Source organism: Lepidochelys kempii, chromosome 2 (genome assembly GCF_965140285.1).
Source record: "Lepidochelys kempii isolate rLepKem1 chromosome 2, rLepKem1.hap1, whole genome shotgun sequence".
Taxonomy (NCBI): Eukaryota; Metazoa; Chordata; order Testudines; family Cheloniidae; genus Lepidochelys; species Lepidochelys kempii.
In genome coordinates, this window is record NC_136381.1 from 76,376,292 (window position 1) to 76,403,743 (window position 27,452).

At 43.0% G+C, this 27,452-nt stretch overlaps 1 protein-coding gene across 5 annotated transcripts in view; it reads left to right on the forward strand.

Annotated features, from left to right (window-relative positions):
* The window catches only part of KLHL14 (kelch like family member 14), a 77,340-nt gene extending 62,293 nt beyond the window's left edge, over nt 1-15,047 (forward strand). For 2 of the 5 annotated variants that reach the window (XM_073331290.2, XM_073331289.2), the window contains exons 6-9: nt 3,587-3,777; nt 3,888-4,046; nt 10,634-10,791; nt 12,577-15,047. In XM_073331290.2, coding sequence (XP_073187391.1) covers nt 3,587-3,777; nt 3,888-4,046; nt 10,634-10,791; nt 12,577-12,717 — 649 coding nt within the window. In that variant the 3' untranslated portion in view covers nt 12,718-15,047. Of the gene's footprint in view, nt 1-3,586; nt 3,778-3,887; nt 4,047-4,778; nt 9,506-10,633; nt 10,792-12,576 lie in introns of those variants that run through there. The other 3 variants (XR_012157229.2, XR_012157228.2, XM_073331291.2) reach the window with 3 other exon arrangements.
* The last annotated feature ends 12,405 nt before the right edge of the window (nt 15,048-27,452 follow it).

Below are 27,452 nucleotides of genomic sequence, written 5' to 3' on the forward strand. Positions count from 1 at the left end.
AATATCATTATAGCAGTGATATTGCCCAACCTATGGAATTCACTGCTGCTAAATGTCAGACTCAAATGATATTCCTAGATCTGAAGAGAAACCATCGAGTAGTTTCAGTCCAGAATTACAGGTTACAAAACTTGTATCATTCAAAACATTTCCATGATATTTGAATTTTTTCAGTTAAAAGCTTTTATTTAAAGTTTCCTCTGCATTGTTTATAACCTAAAAAATACAACATTGTACCAGTGCTTGAGAAACAGAAAGTGAAGCTGTCTGGAAACTGCCAGCCTTGTTTTACTGTCCAAAGCCAAGTGAAATGAGAAAGTAAACAATATTTTGGAGACAAATAAAGTAATTTAAAAATAATTTTAATCTATGGATTTATTAGTAAGTAAACTAAACGTAAGAAAAAAAAACCTTTTCCTCCAAAAATAATCTGATAGTATTCTTTTAAAAGATCCAGACTTTCTTATGACCACTAATAACATTAGTAGCTATTCAACCTAAGATTGGTTATCAGATTTAATGTTTCATTGCCTGTGAGGATCAGGAAGGAATTTTGTCCTCCTTTCTCATGTACAGTATTGTAAAATGTAGCTAAGTTCATTATGGGGTCTTTTTCACTGTCTACTGAAGCATCAGGTATTGGCTACTGCTGGTGGCAAAATGCAGGACCAATACTCTGATCCACAAAAAGAGTCCAGTATAATTTTTCTTACTAGAGTGGACAGTCTCTTCCCAGTTTTGCTGGGGGGAAATTCCTAAGGCTGAGACTTTTCATATTATATTGTAGTCTGGAGCACATTTTACAGCAATTAAAAGACTTTTAACTATGCACTGCTTTTACACAGTGCTCTTATAAAGTATTTTGTGGAGAAAAAAGATGAGGGAAACTTGAAATCCTTGCTGTTGGAGTTTCTGCATATATATATATATATACACACACACAAACACACACACATTTAATCAGAAGACTGAAGCACGCGTTTTCATTTTTGCTCCTAACAGTGACACTCTGTGGATGAAACTAGGAGTACACATACAGGACAATATTAAGATTTATTTATTTTTTGTTAAAATAGTAAGATCTGCCATTTGTAACTAGTGCTGTATATTGAGACTGAACAAAAGTTAAAGAGACTGCCAATTATGTAGATGTTTATATTATTGATGTCAAATTGTAATGTCTAAGCACCTTGTGTTTTGCTGACACTATGTAAATAACTAATTCACATACACACTTTTGCACAAAGAAAGTTGTTCATTAAGATATACTTTACATTTTATTGGACAATCACATGCCTCCTACATCTAGTAAATATTGTGCAGGCCTCCAAAGCTATCATATAGAAGGAGGATGTAAAATATTTTTGGCAACAAAAACATATAATTTATAAGTTGCCACATACTAAAATGGCTATGATTATTAACAAAATATTAAATATATACCAAAAGGTAACATGGCCCAATAAATTTCCATAAACTCCAAAACTTGCAACAAACCCTCAATAACCCACCCCCCACCATACAGTCCGACCATACTCACAAAAAAAGTGTCTTAGCTGAATGTAGCTATGTAGGAAAACAATAGGGGACGTAGATTTTATTAAAATGTCCTGTAAATAGCCAGTACTAAGAAAAGATGGGAGTCAAGTTTATAAATGTTTAGTTAACCGGTCTGAGAATAAACTGATAGGGTACAAAATGTGTATGATGTGCTACCTGATAATGCAGAGAATACATGGCAGCAACTTCTAGCTGACCACTGATTGATGGATGAAATGGTCATAATTTATTTTAACAGCTCTTGCTGAGGCCAGGAGCTATGTCCAGAGCCATTCCTCAGCCATCTTCTGCTGTGTTCTCTTTTGGTATTAGCTGTGAGCCTTGTTCCCTCTGATAGCATTGCCATTCCTGTAGTATTTAGGTCTTGCACCTAAGAGCTTGATCCTGTATGTTTGAGGTTGCCCATGTACCCACAAGATAAAAATAAAAGGCAGCACCGAAAGTTTAGAACAACCCAATTCCTCATAAGCAAGAGCACTGCTTCCTGGGCACCAAATCTCTCCTGCCTCATAGTAAGAATAAGGTCATGGTTGGAAGCAGCTAGACCGCATCAGACTTGGTCATTCTACTCCCTTGACCGACTCTGCAAGGGAGTGGCAACACATGATTTAACGTTTCAGTTCAGTGTGGAGTATTATGCCTACTGTTTAGCCTTACTAATATCCACACATAGCCTCAGCTCATCTTGTGCTCACTGCTTTGCTCCTTGCAAAGACTTGCAGGATCAAGGCCTAAGTAAAACTTGACAATCCGTGTGATGCCTTAAGGAACTTTATTTTGTGATTCAGAAGACTGGCTGTGTAATAGACAAAGGCTCCCCTTTTCAAACTTGGTTGCTTAGATATCAATTTAGGTGTCTTATATTAGCTATGCAAATTTGAAAAATTTGTCCAGTTGCTTTCTATAGATGCTACACTCGCAAGTTATGAATTGGATATAGTATGTCAGTTATCCTGAGTAAATAGAACTGTACCTTGTAGTGTCTAAAACACCAGTATCAGTCTGGGGGATTCCCTTGGGAATGTTGCAAAAGTAAAGATTGGAGGATTGGGCCCTCTAAGTCTTATCATCTAAACTATGTGCTAGTCCTAATGTACAGCTATTCAGCGCTGCTTTTTTCTTCCTCATACTGATGCTTTTTACAACTAAAGGGCCTGATGTTGCCATTCTTACTCTGGGAAATCTCCCATTAACATCAGGAGAGTCTTCCATAAGTAAGGATTGGCCCAAACTAGGAAAATCTCAAAAGACCCCCAATACTCTCTTTTTATTTCTGTGGTAAACACTTAACATTAATTTGGAAGGACCCAGGAAAGCAAAGTGTAGGAAAAGTCCTGTCAGCACACAGCCCTGACCAGAAACAATGATTAGCTTCCTGTGGACCTGAGTTGCATGTGAAACCACACAGATCGCTACAACTTGTTCGGAGTTAGTTACTTGGATCTTTGTGAGTTAAAGGGCAGAAATGTAATACCGTGCCTAACTTAAGGAAAGTTGTTCTATTTGCAGTACTGCAGAAAGAAGAAAAAAAGGATAATTGAAGAAAAATGTTGATGATGTGGTTCTCTTAGTAAATTGGGAACAATGACCCTTGAAGGACCATAAAGAAAGTGAATGTCAAGATAATTTATTATTGTTACATTATCTACCTCATTTTTCACTTTGTCTTACTAAGTTGTTATATCCTTACAAAGTACCAAATGCCCCAAACATTAATAAGCACCTTTTTATCCTTCCGTGGCGTTAAAAGCAACAAACAGCTTTGGAGAAAAAGGTATTCCTCACCAGATGTATGTGTGTTAATTGTTTTGACACGAAAAACAAAGTATTCATTTGATGCAGAGCACATATTTCATAGCAAACCAGATCCAATCTTTAAATGGCCCTAAACATTTGAAACCTACAGACACTCCTTTTTGAAGTAGAACTTGAAGTAGCAGCTAATTTAGTTCAAAGAGTAGAACGAAAGAATTGTCTTAGTAACTAATTGGATTATGATTTTTATTTATTGATTTATTTACTCTAGGAGAGCCAGTTTCTATGCATGTCGGCTTGATAAGAACTTGTATGTGATTGGTGGAAGAAATGAAGCTGGCTACTTGTCCAGCGTGGAATGCTATAATTTAGAGACAAACGAATGGCGTTATGTATCTTCTTTACCGCAACCTTTAGCAGCGCATGCAGGAGCAGTGCACAATGGCAAGATATATATTTCAGGCAAGTCTCTTTTCCAATTACTGCTACATACAAAACTTCACAGGCAAATTCTTGTTGCAAGGCAACATCTTTATTTACATTTAATTAATGAAGGTATTTTTCCTTTGTAGGGGGTGTTCATAATGGAGAATATGTCCCCTGGCTGTACTGCTACGACCCTGTAATGGACATCTGGGCCCGAAAACAAGACATGAACACAAAGCGAGCTATCCACACTTTGGCTGTAATGAATGATCGACTGTATGCAATTGGAGGAAACCATTTGAAAGGTCACCTTTTTATAGCAAAACAACATTTCAATGTCCTGTCTCTGGACAGAGGGCATTTCTGTTAGCTAGTCATTGTTAAACTAAGTTTAAAAACCCTGAAACACAATTTAACGGGATGCTTGAGCCAGCAGTTTTAAAAACATCTTATGCAAATTATTTCAAAATTATAACAGTACATTAAATATATGAGTAATGAATGCTTTGGATAATAAAAAAAAACAGGAGCTTCCATTACTCAAAAGCATGGACAATTTGTCATTACCATGAATTCAGTGAAACAAACAGACTATTCTTTGGCCCAAATGTAACAGCAATATTTCCCTCCTAATCGTTTTCTAAGATGTGAAGTAAGAGTTTTATTCAGAGCTGCACAGAGAAACAAACCCTTGGTTTAATGAAAAACCATCCATTAACTATTAGGACTAGAGACTTAAAATCCCTTTTTAATATTAAATGTAGCCTGTGAATTTTAATTCTTTATTAATTCTATTTAAAGGTTTCTTGTTTTCATCTTTTAAAAGCTTTTCTTTAATGACTAGTGTATAGGCATCCAGTGTTCTTTTTTCAATACATACATGCCACTCCCATTGATGTTAAAAGGATGCTGTCTAATCTAGACAGTTTAAAAAATGAGTTTAAAGAAGTTTCATGCACCTCTCCTGCCCCTGTGTCTCCCTGCCAATGTCTGTCATTTTATAATCAAATGTGTTTGTTTTGTCTCCCCTGTTGCAGCATGAAAGAGCCACACAGACAAAAGGGGAAACTAACTGACAATGCAGGAGAAGCAATGAAAATGACTATGGGTAAAATTTTCAAAAGTGCCTAAATGACTTAGGAGCCTAAGTCCCAATGAGACACTTGGGGTATGTCTGCATTACAAGTGAAGGTATGATTGTAGCATGCATAGCTTTAATCAAGCTAATATGGGGAAAATACAGCTATCTGTACACTATGAGCAAGGAGTGGGATTCCCCTGCTTGTTTACACATACTCAAGTTACCTGCCATCGAAATAGTGTGAGTATAAAATAGCAAGATAGCCACAATAGCATGGGCTGCAGAAGCACAGCTGAGCCATGCCAACTACATAGCCACCGGTTTTAGCATGTGTATATGAGCAGGGGAATTGCATCACTAGGTTGTAGTGTAAATGTAGCATAACAGTGTAGACATACAAAATTTCACAGGCAAATTGCTGTTGCAAGGCGATATCTTCATTTACATTTCATTAATGAAGGTATATTTCCTTTGTAAGGGGAGTTCATGATTGAGCATATGTCCCCTGGCTGTACTGCTATGACCCGGTTATGGACAACCCTGTTATGATGACGCAAGCTTCAGCATGGCTAGCAACAAGAGTACAGTCCCTGTAGGGAGCTTGGGTACGTACTCTGGTTGCTAGCCTGTGCTAAGGCCCATGCCACTCCATCTACACTGCTATTGTTACATGTGCTAGCTAGATTAATGTCAACAAGGGTATGACTACCTGTGATACAATCATATCTTTGTTTGTAAACATAGCCTCATGCACTTTGGAAAATTTTCCCCTGTATTCATAGTTGGCTGAAGCACCTTAGCGGGTACATATAGGGACCATAGGGAAGCATAAAGTCCTCTCAGTAAATAGCATTGTGGCAGATAGTGCCTCTATGCCAAGTGCAGAACTGGTTTAGCCAGTTTTGTGCAGCCTACAGGAGCATTGCAAGGTGGGACAGGCCAAAAGAAAGAAGGAGTAGAAGCTATCTGTATACTGCACGCCTGAAAAGGCCACTTTTAGGTGCCAAGTTTGAAAGTATTAGTCTTTTGAGTTCTTTGAAATGTTGCTCTTTGAAACAGTTCTACACTAAAAAGTGAGGTTGACCCTGCTACTTTTCTCGGGGATGTGAGACCCTGAGAGACGTAGTTAAGCCAATCTAACCCCTGGTGTAGACAGCACTAGGTTGATGGAAGAAGTCTTCTGCCAATCTAGCTACTGCCTCTCAGGGAGGTGGATTAACTACAGTGATGGGAGCATCCGTGCTGTCGCTGTCATGTCTACACAAGCGCTGAAGCTGCTCATCTTAGTCTTATTCCCACAGAGCTCCACCATTCTTTTTTCTATTGGAATAACAAAATTAAGAGGTATGTAAAAACTGGAAATGTTCTCCTCTTCATTTCTTCTTCTAGGCTCTATTTTGTCCTTCCCTGCAACAGAGGAAAGCAATAAGTAAAGGGACTTATTTACTGCATCTTATTTACTGCAACACTATGTACATTTAACTAAAGAGAGTGCATTTCCATATTTTTCATATTGCTCCCAGAAGTCCTTCTGCATTGGACTCTTAATGTTTTATAAATAGAGGTTCAGATCCTCAGTTTAATAAATAGAGGGTATCACTCCATTAGACTAGCACGGATATATACCAGCTAAGGATTCGGCCTTAAGATCTGGCCTACTCAATGTGGGGGTTGTAAACAAAGTGCTTTGTGTTCCCTGACTCATATGTTCCATATAGTAGCAAAATGTTGATTAAAGTATATTAAAGTTGATTAAATGTATATTAAAGTATATTAAACGTTGATTAAAGTACATTTGAACATGTGCTGATTAAAATTAAATGGAACTGTAAAACTGTAATAGTTTAGTAAGGTCTCTTTACTCAGGAAGTTGTGACCAGAGTTCTGATCTCCCTGGTGGCATCTCCCAGTTTCATCGGACAAATAAAATGGAACGTGTTACAAGCATTGTATTTTCTGCTGTACCATATTTTTGCCTTGTATGCTTCAGCCATGGCTGAGTTGCTCTCTGTTGTGGGGTATTTGCCATCTTTGCTACCAAAATGCAGTCTGTTGTTTTGAGAAAGAATTCTTTGGAAAACATTTCTTCTTATTTGCCCTGTGATGAGGAGCTCAAAGAAGAACTGTAAGCGAAGGGATGGGAGAGTGGATTGTAGTGTGGATTCTTCAACAAATACTGCATTGACTTGGGGTAGTAAAGAACTCTTTTATGAAGCTGGATCTCTACTAATGTCAGTGTCTTTACCTCATCATAACTAATTGTGGGTATAACTACAATTTTTAGGGGTGGGGATCTTTGACAGATTCTGCGCGCACTGGATTGGCCTCATTATGGTCCCTTGAAAATTCTGCTGTGATACAAAATCATTTCATCACACCTGTTCGTTCCTGACATAAACTAATAATTTTGCAAGCATCATTGTTATGGGCTACCCATATCACCAAATGCCCTTTCACAGAAAGTCTTAAATTCTCCTTCTCTTTTCTGTTTTCTGTTCCCTTTGATGAGAAAGAAGATAGAAATATAAAACAGATCATCTTGCTGTAATTTTATTGCAATGTTCCTAAGAACAAAATTGTTTGGGCTCTCTTGAGATTTAAGGTATTTGATAAGAGGAAATGTTGTCTAAAGGATAGCACATGTAATGGGAGCATGGACTCCTGTTTTCTATTTCTAGCTGATCAACTCAATACCTGTGTGAACTTGGCAAATCATTTAATGTCTCTGGGCCTCAATTTACCCATCTGTAAAGTGGCAGTAATACAGTTTACCTCAGAGGGGCATTATGAGAATGATAGAATCATAATAGACTCCACAATCTAGACTGTAAGATGGTGCCAATTCTAAACCACATTTTGACCCCTTCTAAAAAATTCAGACTTGATCTCTGAAAGAAGAGAAGTTATTGTTGCCAGTCTAACAAGCTGTTATCAAAAAAGAGTGGATTTACACTTTAAAAAAATTATTCTAACTTCTTTTGTCCACTCATAACTCAAAATGGCTTAACGTGAAGATCTCAGAATTGTGTGATGCATTGAGCCGCAATGAAAGCTGGAGCACAGATCTAGTTTTGCCTTTTTTGAGTACCTAATTCTTTGTTTACATATATATTGTCCGTAGGCTTCCACATACGGATCTTAATTCTCCCATTGTGCTTGTATCTTTGTGCTACCATTCCGATTTGATGGAGTTTTACAATATCTTTGCATCTACTTTGCACAATTGTAAATGATTCCACAAGGCAGTGGAGAATCAATCTCAGAGAACCTAGATGCCTCAGATCTCCTTGACAATCTGGATACAGACCTGCAATTGGCACAAGTACAACAGTGGTGGTGGCATTGGTAGGTGTTCTTCTCTTGACAAGAGCGGTATCATAAGACTTCTCTTATGTGGCTTCTTCATTCTTTCCTTACTGAGCATTCCCTGATGGTAACTTCAAGCAATTACTCATCATCTCTAAGGGAACTCATATGTGGTGTTCCACAGGGCTCCATCTTGTCTCCCTCCCTGTTTCCATTCTTGTGTCTGGGGCCAGTAGGAGGGTTAATGAGGAGGCATGGGCTGCAGTATGTTCATTTTGTTGATGATACCCATCTCTCCTTCGCTATCTTGTCTGATCCAGCCAGTGCTATTGCATGCTTTACTCAATGTCTGGGTGAGATTGGGGCATGGATGAGGTCTCACTGGCTGAGATCAATGCCGATAAGACTGAGGTGATACTGGTTGGTTGCAGGAAGCAACGAGAGAGAGAGAGAGAGAGAGAGAACGCGCGTTTATATCTACCTCTTGCTTGGAAGACTTGTACCCACCTTTTCACAATCTGGGGGCGTCGTTGCATCCCAGCTGCTGTTTAATGATTTTATAGCAGCAGTGACCAGGATGGCTTTTTTCCATCTCAGTCAGGAGAGGGTGACCATTCTTTTTGTGGATTTGGTCTGTGTCACCATAATCCATGTCTTTGTCCCTTCATGACTGCTGCAATGCACTAATGAGGCTACACCTTAAATCAGCGGGAAACTGAAGCTTGTTCAGAATATGGCAGCCTGCTTATTAAGCAGAATATCATTCTGGAAGCATATGACACCAGTGCTTCTGCATTGCCTATCTGTGGTTTCTGGGTGAGGTTTAAGATGTTGATTATGAATGACAGAATCCTAAATGGCTTGGAACCTGTCTACTTTAGGGATAGCTTCTCACCATGCATTATTGCTGCAGAAGAAGTCAGCATTGATGCGCAAGCTGGAACCCCATCTGTATAAAATAGTAGCTACTAGCAAGACATTCTACTTGAGGAAATCTAAACTTTGAAACTTATTCCCCATCCCATGTTTGTCCAGAATAGCTTGGATCTGTTGATCTTCAGGGAACACTGCCCCCACTTCTGGGGTAGGATAATTGGTTAGTGAGGAGGAATATTGCTTGGGGGTCTGCTTTCATCATTTCTTAACTTGGGGTCTGCTTTCATCATTTCTTAGTTATTTTCTAGTTTGGGATGAAGAGAAGCCTCTGGTTTGGTTCTGTTTGTTATGCAGTTGTATTTTTGATTCATGACAGAGGCCCGGGAGTCCTTGGGTTAGGTGCTTTTTAAAGAGTTAGTATAAATTGAAATAGTTAAAGAAATAAACATTGGAGGAGTTTGCTTACATATCTGTATATTGGGTAAGATTTTTCATCATTCTTTTCTAAAATGACTTTTTTCTAAACTTACTAGTGTTAGGAAGAAATAGAAAAATTTTATTTTTATTTTTTTTTTAATAATAGAGAAATTTCCTCATTAAAAAGATTCATTGAGAAAGTGCTAAGGCTCTATCTAAATATTTATTAATTTAAAACAGTTGTTGTAAATAAAATATTTTTAAAAAGCAAAAACTCCAAACATCTGAAGTCAGGAAGTTCTAAGTTAAGGTTTAAAAACAAACAACTGAAAATTAAGAAATTTTAGTTTTTCAAAAACCTAAACACTGGAAAGTCTCAAAATACTCAGAACATTTTCCATCACTAGCTTTATCTTTCTGTCCCTTTACCCTCACTCCTCCAGTTATAGGTGGAAGACCCTCACTAGTGGCCATATGGAATAAATGCCAGTTTTCCCTGAATAACTTAGATTGTTGCATTATGATAGCATCTGCAGGTATCCTGCTGGCCTGTATCAAGTATAGGTATATTTTAGGCTTTTATTGTAAGGGTAGGCTATTTGGAGTCTTTCATCATACAATCAGGGTGGATGTGGAAAAAGCTGACCTCTGGTTTTGGTGGCATGGGGCTTCTGAACTATATAAGTAAGGTTAATAGCGTAAAATTGGGCTCCATCTATAGTTGTTGTGCGTGGCCTATTGGTGGAGGGTAATGTAAGACAATGCGGTCGCAGGCCTATGGGAGATCTCTGTGATGGGGAGTGGATAGTTTTGTAACTCATAGGCCAGTACGGTATCTTTATTCCTGGATAGTGGGTGATCGTGGAAATTAAATGCAGGATGGTGGTTGGAGAGTTAAGGCTGGTATTGGAACTGTTACTGTGTATTTTCACACTTTTTAAAAATAGGTATGGGCCCAAACCAAAACACTGCATACAAATTCACCGCAGAATTTCAGATCCAGACTTTGCACCTCAGGCATATATCTTTCATGTATATATTTCAAAAATATGACTTTCATATTTTTTAGAAAATTCCTATTAACTATTACCGTTCATCAGGTACCTATTAGAGGTGGCTGCAGTTGTTCTTTATAAATAAATGTGCCTTTTAAAAAGGATCTAGAAACTTAAAGAAGCCTGCTTTAAGTTATTTTTTAAATATTTTATTCAGGTTTCTCCCATCTTGATGTCATGCTTGTGGAATGCTATGATCCAAAAGGTGACCAGTGGAATATTCTTCAGACTCCTATTTTGGAAGGTCGCAGTGGCCCTGGATGCGCAGTTCTTGATGACAGTATTTACCTTGTTGGAGGCTACAGCTGGAGTATGGTGTGTACCTGTTTTCTGAAAATGGCTCCTGAGGCAGTTTTTAGTTACTGTCTGAAAAAAAGTTGTGCCTGTTCTTTTTTTCTTCTAAAAAATGCTGAAAATATAAATCAAGGGCTGTCAGAATCTTGGATGCATTGAAAATGTTCTTAAGGCTGATTTACAGCTTGGTTAGTAAAGCTGGCATTACTTATTGATTTTCTGATGGAAATAATCTTATTTCATTTCCAATTTTATTTTATTATGAAAATATAGATTAAGGGCTGAGTCCCAGATTTTTAAAGCTATATAGGTTTTGCTCCACTTAGTGTTGCGCTGCCCAACTGACTTAGGAGCCTACGCCTCATTTACAGAAGTGATTTAGGCAATTAGGACATTAACCAACAGTGGGATTTTAATGACTAAGTGCCTAACTCACTTTTGAAAATGGGACTTAAGCTCTTAAATCAATTAGGCGTTGCAACGCTGAGAGCAGCAAGGCTTAAATAGCTTTAAAACTCTGGGCCTTAGCCTGCAAAGGCAGTTGCTTACGTTACATCCATAAAATACACACATACATTTAAAACAAGAAGCTGCACTGACCCCTGGGGATTGGGCATGCAAAACAGGAGCTGTGAAATATTGTAGTCTAAAGGATTTAGCACACTTGTCAGGTATCAAAAGGTCTGGGGTTATAATCTCAGCTCTTCTGCTGGCTCCCTGCATGGCCTGGCATGGCACAAGTCACTTCACATTCTAAGTTCCCCAAAGGGGACTATTAGTACTTACCTACCTGTTTTATTCTGTTATTGTGTGGTTTAATTGATGTCATACAGTGTTTTAAAGCCAGGATTGATGTCAGTGGTACAGTACCATAAAGTACTACATAAAATTAAGTGTTATTGATTGAACTTTCTGTGTAAAGTGCCTATTTGCAAGTGTGTATCTGCCTGCACAATTGCCTTTTGGCACCCATGTACGTTTTTATAGGTTACAGTACATGCAATTGTTTTGAAAATGTAGCCCTACATGTACATTTTGACATTATTAAACAAGCATAATTTTAACGTATGTTTGAGACCTTGCTTCCCTTACTTACATGAATAGTCCCATTGACTTGGACTGAAATATTTTTACGAACACATTGAGCCTGGTTCTCCTCAAACTTACACTAGCTGTACAGCACGGTAGCTCTGTTGACCTCTGATTTACTGCCAGGTAAGAGGAAGATCAGCCCCTCTATAGTTGACTTTAGAAAAAATGAAGCAAAACTTTGGTAATGTTATTTGCATGATGTACATGAGTATATGCACTAATGAAGTTGGGGAAGAGGACATGGATGGGTTTAAGACAGCTTCAGGTTTTTTTAAATCTGAGTATCAGTCATTTGTAGGGAACTTTTACCATTTTTTCATTATTTCAATTTCCTTTTAAGATAAGATAGTTTAGAATAAATTATTTTAATTTGTACAAGGTGCAGTGGTACAAAAGAAGGGTATAGTTTGGAAAAATTGAGTAGTGATTTTGTGTCCCTCAATACTTGTATAACTCACCAAAGACACTTTTAGAGGAACAACGAGGAGTTGTTTTTGTGGATTAACATGGCTACCCCTCTGATACTTTAGAGGAACTTGATTTTGAGAGGGTGAGTGTTCAGCACTTTATGACAATTGAGCCTCTTTAATGTGTCTCAAGTTGGGCATCCAAAAATCACTCATTTTTGAAAATCTTGGCCTTTTATCTTTACATCAAATTTGCCATTTGAGTTTTACTCTCACAATGTTCCAATAAGATTTTGTTCTATTCTAGGGAGCCTACAAATCTTCTACTATTTGCTACAGTCCTGAGAAAGGAACCTGGACAGAACTAGAAGGAGATGTAGCTGAGCCACTTGCAGGTCCTGCATGTTCGACTGTCATACTGCCAGCCTGTGTACCGTACAACAAATAATATTCCAGAAGCACTGAAATGAACAATATTACATTCTGGAAAGTAATGACGGGTGACGTAAATATTTTAATAGAACAGAATTCCTGGCAAAATAAAACTACCGTAATTGACCCCTTATTTCAGATTTATGCTTTAAAAGCAAACTAGGAACAAAAAGTCTCATCTCAGATAGATTCCGGTGTCTTGTGAAGCAAGTAGCTAGAACACACCGAACATTACATGCTGACAGACTGCCATTTCAGACTGATTTTAACTTTTTTCCCGCTACAGAAATATTCTTCACATGGATTTTAACTTTTAAAAATGAAGGCTAAATGTCCAAATACAGCCTGAAAAGACAAGATCAGTTTTGTGCATTGTATTCTACCTGCATGTGATCTATGTGAAGTCATGAGGATGTTGTGTTCATGAATGCTTCAAAACTCAGATACCGAAAAGCTCACTCTGCATTGCAGAACTGTCTCCTCCTCTGTAATCCTAACCTACAGCTGCTTCATATGCTCTGCAAGCAACACAGCATCAAAAGATCATAAAAGGTAAAGAAATGTCATTCCATTTTTGCACAACTTGGCTTCTCTTACACTCTGCCTTCAAAGTCCCCATTATGTAAGTGTAGTGAAGAGCAGACTACAATGAAAGTGATGCTTTACAGAGCACTTCTTGCAATAGTGGTTTTAAGGATTAGGAACAAATTCTGCTCTTAGTTACACTGCAGAGGCATGCCACTAAAATCAATGGAATGAATGTTTTTATAGCTAGTGTGACTAAAATCTTGGCCTAAACCTCAAATTCTGGGTTTACGAAGTAAGTTTTTCTCATAAGCAGTTAAAAGACAACACAGTCCATTGATACAGTAAACATACAAGAATTCTTCTTCATTTTCACTAACATTAGAAGTGAACACACTTGCTATTTGCTTTCAAAGACAAGAACACTGAATTTAAGCATAATGGTACCTCTTTGGACTTTTAAATTAGTATGCATAGATTTGCAGGGACTCTGGTAAGTGGCTAAAATCCTCGTCTCTGATTTACCTTCAGATGTTCATAATTTGAAAGGTTTTCCCTGTTGATCCAGAAGAATACAGGGCTGGATTTTCCACTGCCTTATACCTTGTTTAGTTGTTTACATCTGGTAAAGTGAGTGCAAAATGCTACCAGATCAGAACAGTCACATGTTACACCCACTTTACACAGTTGTACTTGATAGGGTGCAAGGCAGTGGCAAATCAGGCCCTATGTGTTTTTATGCTTATGTCTTCCTTTTGCAGCAGTAATTGACTTACAAACACTGTGCCTGGTTCTCTACTTCCTCTTGGCTTGCATAAGGATTTTGACCTGTACACAATGCATATAAAATACTTCCTCTTTGAGTGCTTGCTCATGGTGTGCGTGCTCACCACATGCACCAGTGCCGGAAGTTTTTCCCTCAGTGGTATCTGTAGGGGACCAGCTTTGGTGCTCTCTGGAGTGGCGTGCATATGGTGGTATAAGGGGCACCACCGGCCCCCTTAGTTCCTTCTTACTGCCAGTGAGGGTGCTGGAACATCTCCTTTCTTCGGCAAGCACTCTTACCCAATGTTCTTCCTATTGTTTAGTACGTAAATAGTTCTTAGATAAGTAGTTATTTTGTTCTCTTAATAGTACTGTAGTTAAGTTAGATAGTCCCCTAAGGGACTTAGCCCAGGGATGGGGCATGCCTCGGTCTCCGGGCTTCAAGCATTGTGATTGCTGCAAAAAGCCTATGCCGATCAGCAACCCTCATCAAAGCTGCTTGAAATGTCTGGGGGAAACCCATGTTAGCGATAAGTGTCGCATTTGCAAGAGCGTCAAGCGAAGAACTAAAAAGGAGCGGGATATAAGACTGAGAGCGCTCCTCAAGGAGTCGGCCCTCGCGCCGGTTTCCAAGCCACTGAGATCAGACTCCACTCCAAGCACAGCGTCATCAGTGTGAAGTGTGCCACCGGCACCAGTGTCCCAATGCCGGTCCCAGTCCCCAGTACCTACTAAAATGCAAAGGAAGCACACCGGGATAGGGCGTTCCCCGACATCCCATACTGAAAAGGAAAAGTCCGGAGAGGAGCGTAGGCCCATAAGGGACAGCATGTCTCTGGAGCCCAGCCAGGCACCTACATTGCTGGCTAGGCAATCCAGCCCTCCTAGGGAGCTATCCCAGGTAGTGGCAGAGGTTCCTGGCACCTGGAGGTTCCATCCGTGCCGGAGGCCTTCCAGGCTGCAAAAGACATCATGTCTTTGCTGGTGCCACCTATGCCCCGTCAAGACTTAGTTGTCTCTAGAGCAGGGATTCCCAAACTTGGTTCGTGGCTTGTTCAGGGTAAGCCCCTGGCAGGCCACAAAACGCGTTGTTTGCCTGACCATCCTCAGGTATGGGCGTTCGCAGCTCCCAGTGGCCGCGGTTTGCCATTCCTGGCCAATGGGAGCTGCGGGAAGCAGCACAGGCCGGGCCACCATTTTCCGCAGCTCCCATTGGCTGGGAACGGCAATTCGCGGTCACTGGGAGCTGCGAGCAGTCCTACCTGCGGATGGTCAGGTTAACAAAGTGTCTCATGGCCTGCCAGGGGCTTACCCTGAACAAGCTGCGCACCAAGTTTGGGAACCCCTGCTTTAGAGTGAAGCTGGCACTGGGGTCTGTGCAATTGTCTCCATATGTGCGGCATTTCTCCACAGCACCATGGCGGTCGACACTGAAGCAGGGATCCCCCAGGAGGCGCTTCCAACCTGCTCATATGGACCAGAGTTCCTAGCACTGGTCGCTGGACTCTCAGCACTGGTTCCCTAAAGTGTGGCATTGCTTGCCTTATGGTCAATGCAGATCCGTAGCATGCCACCGGTACCTGGAATCCTGGCATCGGTCGCTGGAGCGTGGGCATCACTCCTCAGGGCAATGAAGTCCACCAGGACCGTGAGGCCAATCGCCGTGAGGCCATAAGACCGGTCCCTGGCACCGAGACACAGATCGCTGGACTCACAGCACTTATCTCTGTGGTCCCAGCGCTCTAGACGTGGATTGCTGGTGTACTGTTGCCAATCTGCCAAGCTCCGCTGTCAGTCCCCGGAGAGATGGCACCAGGACCCGGAATCCCAGTACCTGTCCTCCAGCCACAGTCACCGGGATAGCAGGCATGGAGGGGTCATGGATGCAGCATCGGCACTACATTGTTCCCCGCGGCAGAAACTTTCCTCCTCGGGCTCAGAGGCTGAGGAGATAGCGGGTCCCTCAGTCCCGCTGCACACAACCAGATCTCGGGAGGGGCTCCTCCCACACCACCAGCCAGTGCATGGCCTCAGGGCCAATGGCCAGCCCCATGGTACTTTTGGAACCCATGCGGGGTCCCGCAAGCATCAGAGACTCAGATGCAACGCTCAGTATTAGGGGCGTCAGAGAGGAGGTCGGGAACAGTCTCCCGCCCTCCCCTGGAATCAGAAAAGGGGTCTGATCAAGGGGCCCAGAAGCACCCTCCGGTCTCAGTGGAGACCACACATGCAAGGGACCCTGAGGCAGCCCCTCTCCCACCCTCGCCTCCTCGTCATCCTCACCCGACAAGGCAGTGGCAGGACTGTCCAAGACAGTGCCACAGGATGATGCCAAGGCACACCAGGAGCTGCTGAAGAGGGTGGCGGCAAACTTGGGATTGGAAGCAGAGGAGTTGGCAGAATGCTCTGACACTTTATTCAACATTCTGGCTGCAGTAGCCCCATCTAGAGTGGCGCTCCCGGTACATGAAGGGGTAGTAAGGCTGGTAAAAGCCTTACGGCAGACCCAGTCTTCTCTCCTGCCCATTTCCAAGCAGGCAGAGAGAAAGTATTGTGTCCCTGCTAAAGGGTTTGAATACCTGTATTCCCACCCAGGCCCAAACTCTTTAGTGGTCTCTGCAGCCAACGAAGAGGAACAGGCAGGGGAAACCCAGCCCAATTCCCAAAAACAAGGATGGCAAGAGGCTGGACTTAATTGGCAGAAAAAATTATTCATCTGCCAACCTCCAATTATGATGGCAAACCACCAGGCCTTACTCGGGAGGTATGATTTCAATGTGTGGCAGTCTGTGGCCAAGTTTGCAGACTCGTTGCCGGAAGACACCAGTCAAGAGTTCCTGGCCATTTTGGATGAAGGGAGAAATGTGGCAAAGGCCTCCCTTCGGGCTGCCTCCGATGCGGTGGACTCAGCTGCCAGGTCCATCACAATGGCCATGTCAATGAGACGAGCATCGTGGTTGATGTCTTCCGGGCTATCGACAGAGGCTCAGCAATCAATCCACAACTTCCCCTTTGATGGCCTAGCCCTGTTTGCAGAACAAAGAGACACGAGATTACATGGACTCTAGGGCTACTCTACATTCCCTGGGTCTCTAAACACCGACCCCCGCTAGAAAGAAGTTCAGACAACTGCAACCTCAAAGACCAAGCGGTCGGGCCTGACCGGAGCCCTACCATAGGAAGGGCAAGGGCTATAAGTGCAGTCAAGGCCAACAACCAGCCGCTTCTTCCCACTCGGGCTTCTCCCACTACCCGCCTGATAACAAGCAGGCATTTTGAGGGTATGCCCAAGGGCGATCTCCCAGTCTGCAGCCAGGATCCTGCACCCTTCTTGTTTTCAAACCGCCTTTTTCCTTTCCTCTCCATTTGGGCTGCTATAATATTGGACCGGTGGGTCCTCAACACTGTGGCAGGGGGGTATACCCTACAATTTATTTCTACCCCCCACTACCATCCCTCTTCCCTGTCCCTCTTCAGGGACCCTTCTCACGAGCAACTTCTTGCCCAAGAGGTGCAAGCCCTCCTGCGAGTTGGGGCCGTAGAAGACCCCTTACACCTAAGAAGGAAAGTGTTTTACTTTTGGTATTTTCTCATTCCAAAGGCCAAGGGACATCTGTGCCCCATATTGGACCTGCAAGGCCTCCCCAAGTATCTCAAGAAGTTGAAGTTCTGCATGGTCCCCCGGCCTCCATTATCCCCTCCCTGGATCCTGGAGACTGGTACACCGCCCTCGACTTGAAGGACGCGTATTGCCGTTTTCCAAGGGCACAGAAGGTTCCTGCAGTTTGTGTGGGGCAATCCCACTACCAGTTCATGGTGCTTCCATTCAGCCTGGCGAAAGCCTCATGAGTGTTCACAAAATGCATGGTAATGGTTGCAGCCTACCTCAGGTGCCAGGGCATTCAAATCTACCCACACCTCAACAATTGGCTCATCAAGGGTTGTTCACGGGTACGAGTCCATCGCAGCGTTCAGGTGGTGCAAGCCACGTGCCAAGCACTGGGTGCCTTGATAAACGAACAAAAATACGCATTGGTCCCAGTGCAAAGAATAGAGTTCATTGGGGCAGTTCTGGACACTATCCGAATCAAGGCCTCTCTCTCGGAACCCAGATTCAAGACAATGTCTGGTCTCATCGCTCAACTCACGAGCCATCCTATCACCACAGCCAGGGTATGCCTCAGACTGCTAGGGCACATGGCAGCGTGCCCTTATGTAGTTTGAGACACGCAATTGAGGCTCAGACCCCTCCAGATGTGGCTGGCGTCAGTCTACACCCCTCCGAGGCACCACCTGGACAGAATCCTTACGATTCTGCCGTGAGTACTTACTGCTCTGGAATGGTGGTCCAACCCAGTAAACATGTCTGAAGGAATACCCTTTGCAACCCTGAAAACCACACTGGTGCCAGTGTCAAACTGGCTGGGGAGCCTACCTCGGATTGCTAAGGACCCAGGAGTTGTCCCAGGAAGAGTTGTCACTGCACATTAATGTCAGGGAGCTCAGGGCCATCTGTTCGGCTTGTGAAGTGTTCCTCCTGCAACTATCCCATCAGGCAGTTCAGGTGTTGATGGACAATACAGCCTCCATGTTCTATGTCAACAGGGAAGGAGGCGCACGGTCCTCAGTTCTCTGTCAAGAAGCCCTCCAACTGTGGGAATTCTATATCCAGCATGTCATACACATCGAGGCTCTACATCTTCCCAGCATCCGATACACGCTGGCAGACCACCTCAGCAGGTCGTTCTGTTCTCACCATGAGTGGTGCCTCCACTTGGAGATTGCCAGAATGATCTTCCAGAGGAAAATGTAACCCTTCTGCCCATCAGAGTGGGCAGCAACAAGGGCTGGGTTCAGTATCTAGGGGTTCCGTTCCAATAACACAATGCAAAACTGGCTCGAGCCCACACCCAGTGACCTGGGACAAATATATACCACACTCCCCCAGGCGCCTCTAAAAGGCAATACTTCCCCTCTCACAAGCACAGAATCTGAGTGTAGGAAAAGCCTTTTAATAACAGAGAGAAACAATGTGGCATTATGTTGGGGAAACACCACCAACAGGATTCATAACACAACCCATGAGCAAAAACTCACCCCAAGCAAATTGGGCCTGTCCTTTCCCTTTGGTTCTTGAGTCCAGCAACCCAAAAGTCACCCAAAACCCCAAAAGTCCAACAACCCCAAAGTCCAGCAACCCAAAAGTCTCTGTCTCTGTCCTTGGTGAGTCCAGAGTTCAAAAGTTCATCTGCAGAGTTTTAACCCCGCCCAGCCTGTGTGGAAATGGGGGGGGAAGAGTAAAGGGGCACCTTATGTGCTCCGACTGCCCCTCCTCTCCGTGGGTTTCTGCTGTAGCCTTCACCGCCAGCCGCTCCTCTCCAGTAGACGTCCTGCAAGCCACTCCGCCAGCTGCTCCTCCCTGATAGCCAGCCTGTGAGCCTGCTCCACCAGCTGCTCGTCTCCGGTAGCCATCCTGCAAGCCGTTCACCAATATATCTTCAGGTTCCCTGATACCTAACACAGTACTCAGTGATTTCAGCTCTTTAGTGATTTCAGCTCATAGTAGGGGAGCCCCAGTGCTGGTGCACCATTAGCCTAAAGTGAAGTCAATTCTGCAATCTGTAACCAGACTCCTAATGGAATCAAAATTAGCTCTGCTATTACACAGTGAGGAGAGAAGGAGGTGCAGTTGGCATTTAGGACCCTCAGAAGGGGCCCAATACCGCAAGGTACAAATGCCTATGCCCAATCTCTCTCCTTTCACTGGAACCCATATCCCTTGCCTAGCAAGTGGTACTTAGTTGATGGCAAGTCCCTCCATCATAACAAAAAGCCAAGTACAGTTCCACTGTCCTTGATTCACATAATCAGGATAATAACACTTTATTCTTCCTGCCCCAGTAACAGAGAAACTGGGGATCCCACAGCAGCCAAAGTGACCATCTAGGCGGGGTAGGTGTGCCTATGCAAATGAGATCAGCCCCTGAAGTTCTTTTCCACAACTCATCACCAGATGTCAGGGTAGAGCTCATCCTGACTCTGCTCACATGGGGAACTCCCCAAGTGGACCTGTTTGCCACCAGATGAAACAGGAAGTGCCATTGGTTCTGCTCCCTCCAAGGGCTCAACAGCAGATCACTCTCCGACACTTTTCTCATTTCTTGGACACGTGACATGATGTACCCTTCCTTCCGATCCCACTTATCAGCAGAACCCTCCTAAAAATCAAAAGGGACAAAGCCAAGGTCATCATGATCACCCCAGCATGGCCACACCGGCATTTGTTCAGCATGCTCCTGGACTTGGCAACATCACCCCCATGGACACTTCCCAACCACTCAGATCTACTCTCTCAGAATCACGGGAGGTTGCTGCACCCAAACCTCACCTCTCTCCACCTCACAGCATGGACGCTGCACGTCTGAACCCAGAGGACCAGGCCTGCTCCAGTCAAGTCCAGCGTATTCTGTTGGAGAGTAGAAAACCCTCCACTAGAGCGACTTACATGGCAAAGTGGAAGCGCTTCTCCTGCTGGGTGTTGGAGCAGGGGATCACCCCTACTCAGTATTCTCTGCAGTCCATTATGGACTACCTGCTTCACTTGAAACATCAGGGCCTAGCTTTCTCCTCAATCAAGGTGCACCTGGCAGCCATCTCAGCCTTCCATCCCCACGTCCAGGACAGATCAGTATTCGTGCATGAAATGACTATCAGGTTTCTTAAGAACCTTGAAAGGCTTTTTCCGCCAGTCTGGGGCCTGGTGCCCCTCTGGGACCTTAATCTAGTCCTCTCTAGGCTCACTGGCCCTCCCTTTGAACCTCTGGCCTCCTGTTCTCTTTTGCATCTGTCATGGAAGGTTGTGTTCCTTGTGGATATCACTTCAGTGAGGCAAGTCTCCAAGATTAAAGCCCTTATGTCAGAGCTCCCATGTACAATGTTCTACAAGGACAAGGTTCAGTTGCGTCCCCACCCTGCCTTCCTGCCAAAGGTGGTGTTGCCTTTCCACGTTAACCAGGACATTTTCCTCCCAGTGTTCTGCCTGAAGTCTCACGCATCCAATGAGGAGAAGCATTTGCACACCCTGGATATCAGACGGGCTCTGGTGTTCTACTTAGAGCATACCAAGCCCTTTCGCAGATCGACTCAACTCTTTGTCGCAGTAGCTGATAGGATGAAAGGTTTCCCAGTGTCTTCTCAGAGGCTTTCATCTTGGATTACTACCTGCATCCATACTTGCTATGAGCTGGCGCAGGTTGTACCTCCACCGATAGTGACGGTCCATTCAACTAGAGCTCAGGCATCTCAGCAGCCTTCCTGGCACAAGTCCCTATACAGGATATCTGCAGGGCTGCAACATGGTCATCGGTACACACCTTCACAACCCACTACGCCATTACCCAGCAGGCCAGAGATGATGCTGGCTTTGGCAGAACTGTGTTGCAATTAACACATCCATGAACTCCTACCTGCCTCCGGAGATACTGCTTGGGAGTCACCTAACATGGAATGGACATGAGCAAGCACTTGAAGAAGAATTTAAAATGGTTACTAACCTTCCGTAACAGTTGTTCTTCGAGATGCGTTTCTCATGTCTATTCCATGACCCGCCCTCCTTCCCCTCTGTTGGAGTTCCAGCAAGAAGGAACTGAGGCGGGGAGGAACCGGCGGTATCCCTTATCCTGGCACGCCACTCCAGAGGGCACCAGAGCCAGTCCCCTACAGATACCAGTGAGGGAAAAATACTTCCAGCACCAGTGCATGTGGTGAGCACACACACCTGCAATGGAATGGACATGAGCAACACATCTCAAAGAACAACAGTTATGGGAAGTTAGTAATCTTTTTTCCAGTCTGGATCACTGGTGTTTTACGTCCACTTTGCACTCAGGCCAGCTCCTCGGCCGATGTAAATTGGCTTTGTTCCATGAAAATCAGTTAAGGCACTCCAGTTTACACCAGCTGAAGATCTGACCCTTCATTTGTAAAGTTGTAAATGTTTACACTGTGAAAGGTAGTAGGGATCGGGCTGAGTATTTCCAAAGCTGTGCATATTTCTGTTGATATAAATTGATGATGATGATACATAAACAAGAAGCAAACAGCCACTGTATGTTAGCTTCTGCTGCAGTAGGAATAGACAGAGGGGGGAAATCATTGTGTTTTTTACAGATATAGAAATAGAAAAAGAACGAATTTGGTTGGAAATTAAACTATACATTCAGGCTTCCAAGAGAGTGATATAAACAATGGAGAATAAATACCGTGGGACTGTTTTTCCATGGCATCACTCCAGTTTTATGACAGTGTAACTCTCTTGCATGTAACAGAATTACACTGAAGTAAAACTGGAGTAATTCAGTAGAGACTGAGGCTGTACAAATGCAGTAAAGGAATTGGTGAGGCAGCTGCCCATGCAGAAAAAGTTGTTTAAACAAATTATTTTCGAAAGCCACAGATAGCATCATTAAGGAACTCATAAAGGTAGAGTGTATACCCTGAAATCTCAAACCATTTCTACTGTATAGTGCAATTTTAGTTGGTTTTGTATTTATTTGTATTGTTCATATCCAAGGGATCCCTTGTAAAATATATTTGGTGCAATCATGACTTTTTTCTTTTCTGTTTAAAGTATATAAATATATATGAAAAGGAAACATGTTACAATATTAAACGAGGAAACCTAGAATGACATTTAAGATCAGGATAAGGTCTGCCATAAACCACTGACTGTTACCTGTCTCTACTAAAATGTACCATTTTAAAAGGGTATTTGTTGTCCTTTTAAATGGTTCTTTTTTTACCAAGATAATTTAAAGATTTATGAGGCTTGTATGTAAATCTTTACGTTTCAGAAAGGCATGACCAAGGAAAGTGCTAACTGAATAAGTCAAAAAGAATGTAAATTTTGTACAATATTAGAATGTGTAAATGAAGCTTGCTTGTAGGGCGAAAACTTTAAATAAAACTTTATGTACTAATTCAGCTGTCTGCCATATTCCTACTTATAAAGTATATGTATAAATAATATCTACATTAAATTCTTTGGAAGTTTTTTATCACGTAGATGCGTAAACATTTTTATTTTGCAGATATGCATAACTGTTTCACTGTTCTCCAAAAGCAATATACTCTATGCTGTAAATGTAATTAATCAAATTCTTCCCTTGAATGCACATGCTTGGCCTATGTTTAATTCAGTGAAAGCCCCACATTCATGTCTGAGGGCAGAATTTGACCCCAGGAAAATACAAATTCTATTGCACATTTCTGAAATACACTTCTTCAGGTCTTTGAGAGTCACTTACTCTGCCCATTGGGAAAGGAAAAATTAACTATCATCCATTTCATAATAAATTAAATGAAAAGGAGGTAGTGGGAGGCAGTGACCATGAGATAATTGAATTTAGGATCCTGACACAAGGAAGAAAGGAGAGCAGCAGAATACGGACCCTGGACTTCAGAAAAGCAGACTTTGACTCCCTCAGGGAACCGATGGGCAGGATCCCCTGGGAGAAAAACATGAAGGGGAAAGGAGTCCAGGAGAGTTGGCTGTATTTTAAAGAATCCTTATTGAGGTTGCAGGAACAAACCATCCCGATGTGTAGAAAGAATGGTAAATATGGCAGGCGACCACCTTGGCTTAACAGTGAAATCCTCGCTGATCTTAAACACAAAAAAGAAGCTTACAAGAAGTGGAAGATTGGACAAATGACCAGGGAGGAGCATAAAAATATTACTCAGGCGTGCAGGAGTGGAATCAGGAAGGCCAAATCACACTTGGAGTTGCAGCTAGCAAGAGATGTTAAGAGTAACAAGAAGGGTTTCTTCAGGTACGTTAGCAACAAGAAGGTCACAGAAAGTGGGGGCCCCTTACTGAATGAGGGAGGCAACCTAGTGTCAGAGGATGTGGAAAAAGCTAATGTACTCAATGCTGTTTTTTGCCTCTGTCTTCACGAACAAGGTCAGCTCCCAGACTACTGCACTGGACAGCACAGCATGGGGAGGAGGTGACCAGCCCTCTGCTGAGAAAGAAGTGGTTCGGGACTATTTAGAAAAGCTGGACGAGCACAAAGCCATGGGGCCGGATACGCCGCATCCAAGGGCGCTAAAGGAGTTGGCGTATGTGATTGCAGAGCCATTGGCCATTATCTCTGAAAACTCATGGCGATCGGGGGAGGTCCCGGATGACTGGAAAAAGGTTAATGTAGTGCCCATCTTCAAAAAAGGGAAGAAGGAGGATCCGGGGAACTACAGGCCAGTCAGCCTCACCTCAGTCCCTGGAAAAATCATGGAGCAGGTCCTCAAGGAATCAATTCTGAAGCCCTGAGGAAAGTGATCAGGAACAGACAGTATGGATTCACCAAGGGCAAGTCATGCCTGACTAACCTAATTGCCTTCTATGATGAGACAACTGGCTCTGTGGATGAGGGGAAAGCAGTGGACATGTTATTCCTTGACTTTAGCAAAGCTTTTGGTATGGTCTCCCACAGTATTCTTGCCAGCAAGTTAAAGAAGTATGGGCTGGATGAATGGACTATAAGGTGGATAGAAAGCTGGCTAGATCATCGGGCTCAACAGGTAGTGATCAGTGGCTCGATGTCTAGTTGGCAAGCCAGTATCAAGCGGAGTGCCCCGAGGGTCGGTCCTGGGTCCAGTTTTGTTCAATATCTTCATTAATGATCTGGAGGATGCCGTGGACTGCACCCTTAGCAAGTTTGCAGATGATACTAAACTGGGAGGAGTGGTAGATACACTGGAGGGTAGGGATAGGGATAGGATACAGAGGGACCAAGACAAATTAGAGGATTGGGCCAAAAGAAATCTGATGAGGTTCAACAAGGACAAGTGCAGAGTCCTGCACTTAGGACGGAAGAATCCCATGCACCGCTACAGAATAGGGACCAAGTGACTAGGCAGCAGTTCTAGCAGAAGAGGGCGTAGAGGTTACAGTGGACCAGAAGCTGGATATGAGTCAGTGTGCCCTTGTTGCCAAAAAGGCTAATGACATTTTGGGCTGTATAAGTAAGAGCACTGCTAGCAGATCGAGGGACGTGATCATTCCCCTCTATTCTGCATTGGTGAGGCCTCATCTGGAGTACTGTGTCCAGTTTTGGGCCCCACACTACAAGAAGGATGTGAAAAAATTGGAAAGAGTCCAGCGGAGGGCAACAAAAATAATTAGGGGGCTGGAGCACATGATTTATGAGGAGAGGCTGAGGGAACTGGGATTGTTTAATCTGCAGAAGAGAAGAATGAGAGGGGATTTGATAGCTGCTTTCAACTACCTGAAAGGGGGTTCCAAAGAGGATGGATCCAGACTGTTCTCAGTGGTACCAGATGACAGAATAAGGAGTAATGGTCTCAAGTTGCAGTGGGGGAGGGTTAGGTTGGATATTAGGAAACACTATTTCACTAGGAGGGTGGTGAAGCACTGGAATGGGTTACCTAGGGAGGTGGTGGAATCTTGACAAAGCCCTGGCTAGGATGATTTAGTCGGGGATTGGTCCTGCTTTGAGCAGGGGGTTGGACTAGATGACCTCCTGAGGTTCCTTCCAACCCTGATATTCTATGATTCTATGAGCCTCATTAAATTAAATTCAAACTCTCATTTGTACTCATGGGGATTTTTTTGTCCCTCTTCAAAATTTCCCTAAAACTGTGATTAATACTTTTGATTATCAAGTACCATGGGGTAGCTGTGTTAGTCTGTATCCACAAAAACAACAACAAGACTTAAAGACTAACAGATTTATTTGGGCATAAGCTTTCATGGGTAAAAAGCCCACTTGTTCAGATGCATGGAGTGAAAATTACAGATGCTGGCATTATTATACTAACAGATGACACTGACATATTTTTTACCCACGAAAGCTTATGCCCAAATAAATCTGTTAGTCTTTAAGGTGCCAACAGACTTCTGATTATGTGTATTTCAGTCATTAGCCTAGAAGCACTAATGAAGGTGAGAGGTTAAGGGATGGATCTTGCCGTGCGTGGTACTATCGAATCAGCAGCAATCGTGGTGTTGTTAGAGGGCTGAGGGGCACAGTGAGATTTTTAAATCCCTATTCTAAAGAGGAGGTGGAAGCCTGTAAAAATCTTCAGCACAGAAGGGAAGAGAGGTGGCAGCCAAGAAAATGGACTGAAAGACACAATGGGGAGGATTTTTTTTAAGTGTATATGTTGAGTAGAGGATGTGACAAAGGAGAAGGGAAGAAAAAGGAGAGTGAGGAGGTGATTTTATTCTTATATTTTATGTGGGAGAAAAAGCAAAACATAAGAGAAACTGGAAACAAAGAGGAGAGATGGGACAGACACAGAAAAGAAGGAACGGGCTAGGAGGAGCACATAGGAATGAAAGGAAAAAATAGGAAGTCCTGAGAGAGGAGAAAGACACTAGTCAGAGGAAAAGTAAGATGGGAGGTTTAGAAGGGGACAGGGTCTCCTGGATCAGGGTCAGAGGAGAAACTGATGAGATGGGATGACAAGAAAGGAAGAGGATTGGGGTTCCAAGTTACAAACTGGAGGATACGAGGAATGAAGAACAGAGTGGAGGAGAAGCAAAGGGAAATACCAGAAAAGGAGAGAAATGAAGTAATCTGAGCAGATTGTGACAGCTGCCGTTCTGCTTTCCAAAGCCAATTCATTTAAAAAGCTATAGCTATGAGTCACAAAAAGGACAAAATCCTGTCTGCTGGTATCATAGTGGGGGGGGGGCAGAGAAGGGAAGTTGAGAGTTTTTCCCCTCTGTGTGCAAGCAGGGTAGTATCTTTCCATGGTGCTCAGGAAGCACAAGAGGAGAGGCTTGCTAACCTGTCAGCCCACACACATATCCTGAAAGGGGACGTGATCTGCTCTTTCGGGGACATGTCTTCCACCAGCTAATTGGCATCCTGAAAGGTGCTAAGCACCCACAACTTCCACTGAAAAATGAAACCCTGAAGTTTTGTGTAGGAAGCCAAATGTAAGGCTATTATTAGCATTTATTTATTTTGTATATTCCTGCTATTAAAATGCAGGCCTGAATGGTCTACCTGGCTCTCAGGGCCAACCTATGAGGAAAATTCATGCTCTACCTCACAAAGGATTGAATCTGACTGACTCACCAATGTTAGTACTGTAGTTCTCTTTGTTGAAAGGGTCAGCTCATTTTACAGACCCTCCTTAAACTGAGCATGCTGGGTGTATGTGAGTGGAGACAGAAACTGCAAACAAGTGGCAATAAAAGAGCACTCGCCTTAAATTATCAAAATATATTCTGCTGTACAATTGAAGATACAGATCCTGTTTTCTAATATATACCAGCAATAGAAGAAGAGATGGTTTGCCCTCTGGTGTGTTTAAGCATTTAACAGTCGGACCAAAGAAGTAGCTGGAGGTCAGAGTGATTAGTGGTAAGGGAAACTACAATAATGAATTCTAGAGGGCTTGTAATGCCATAAAAGAATCAGTTAATCTGCA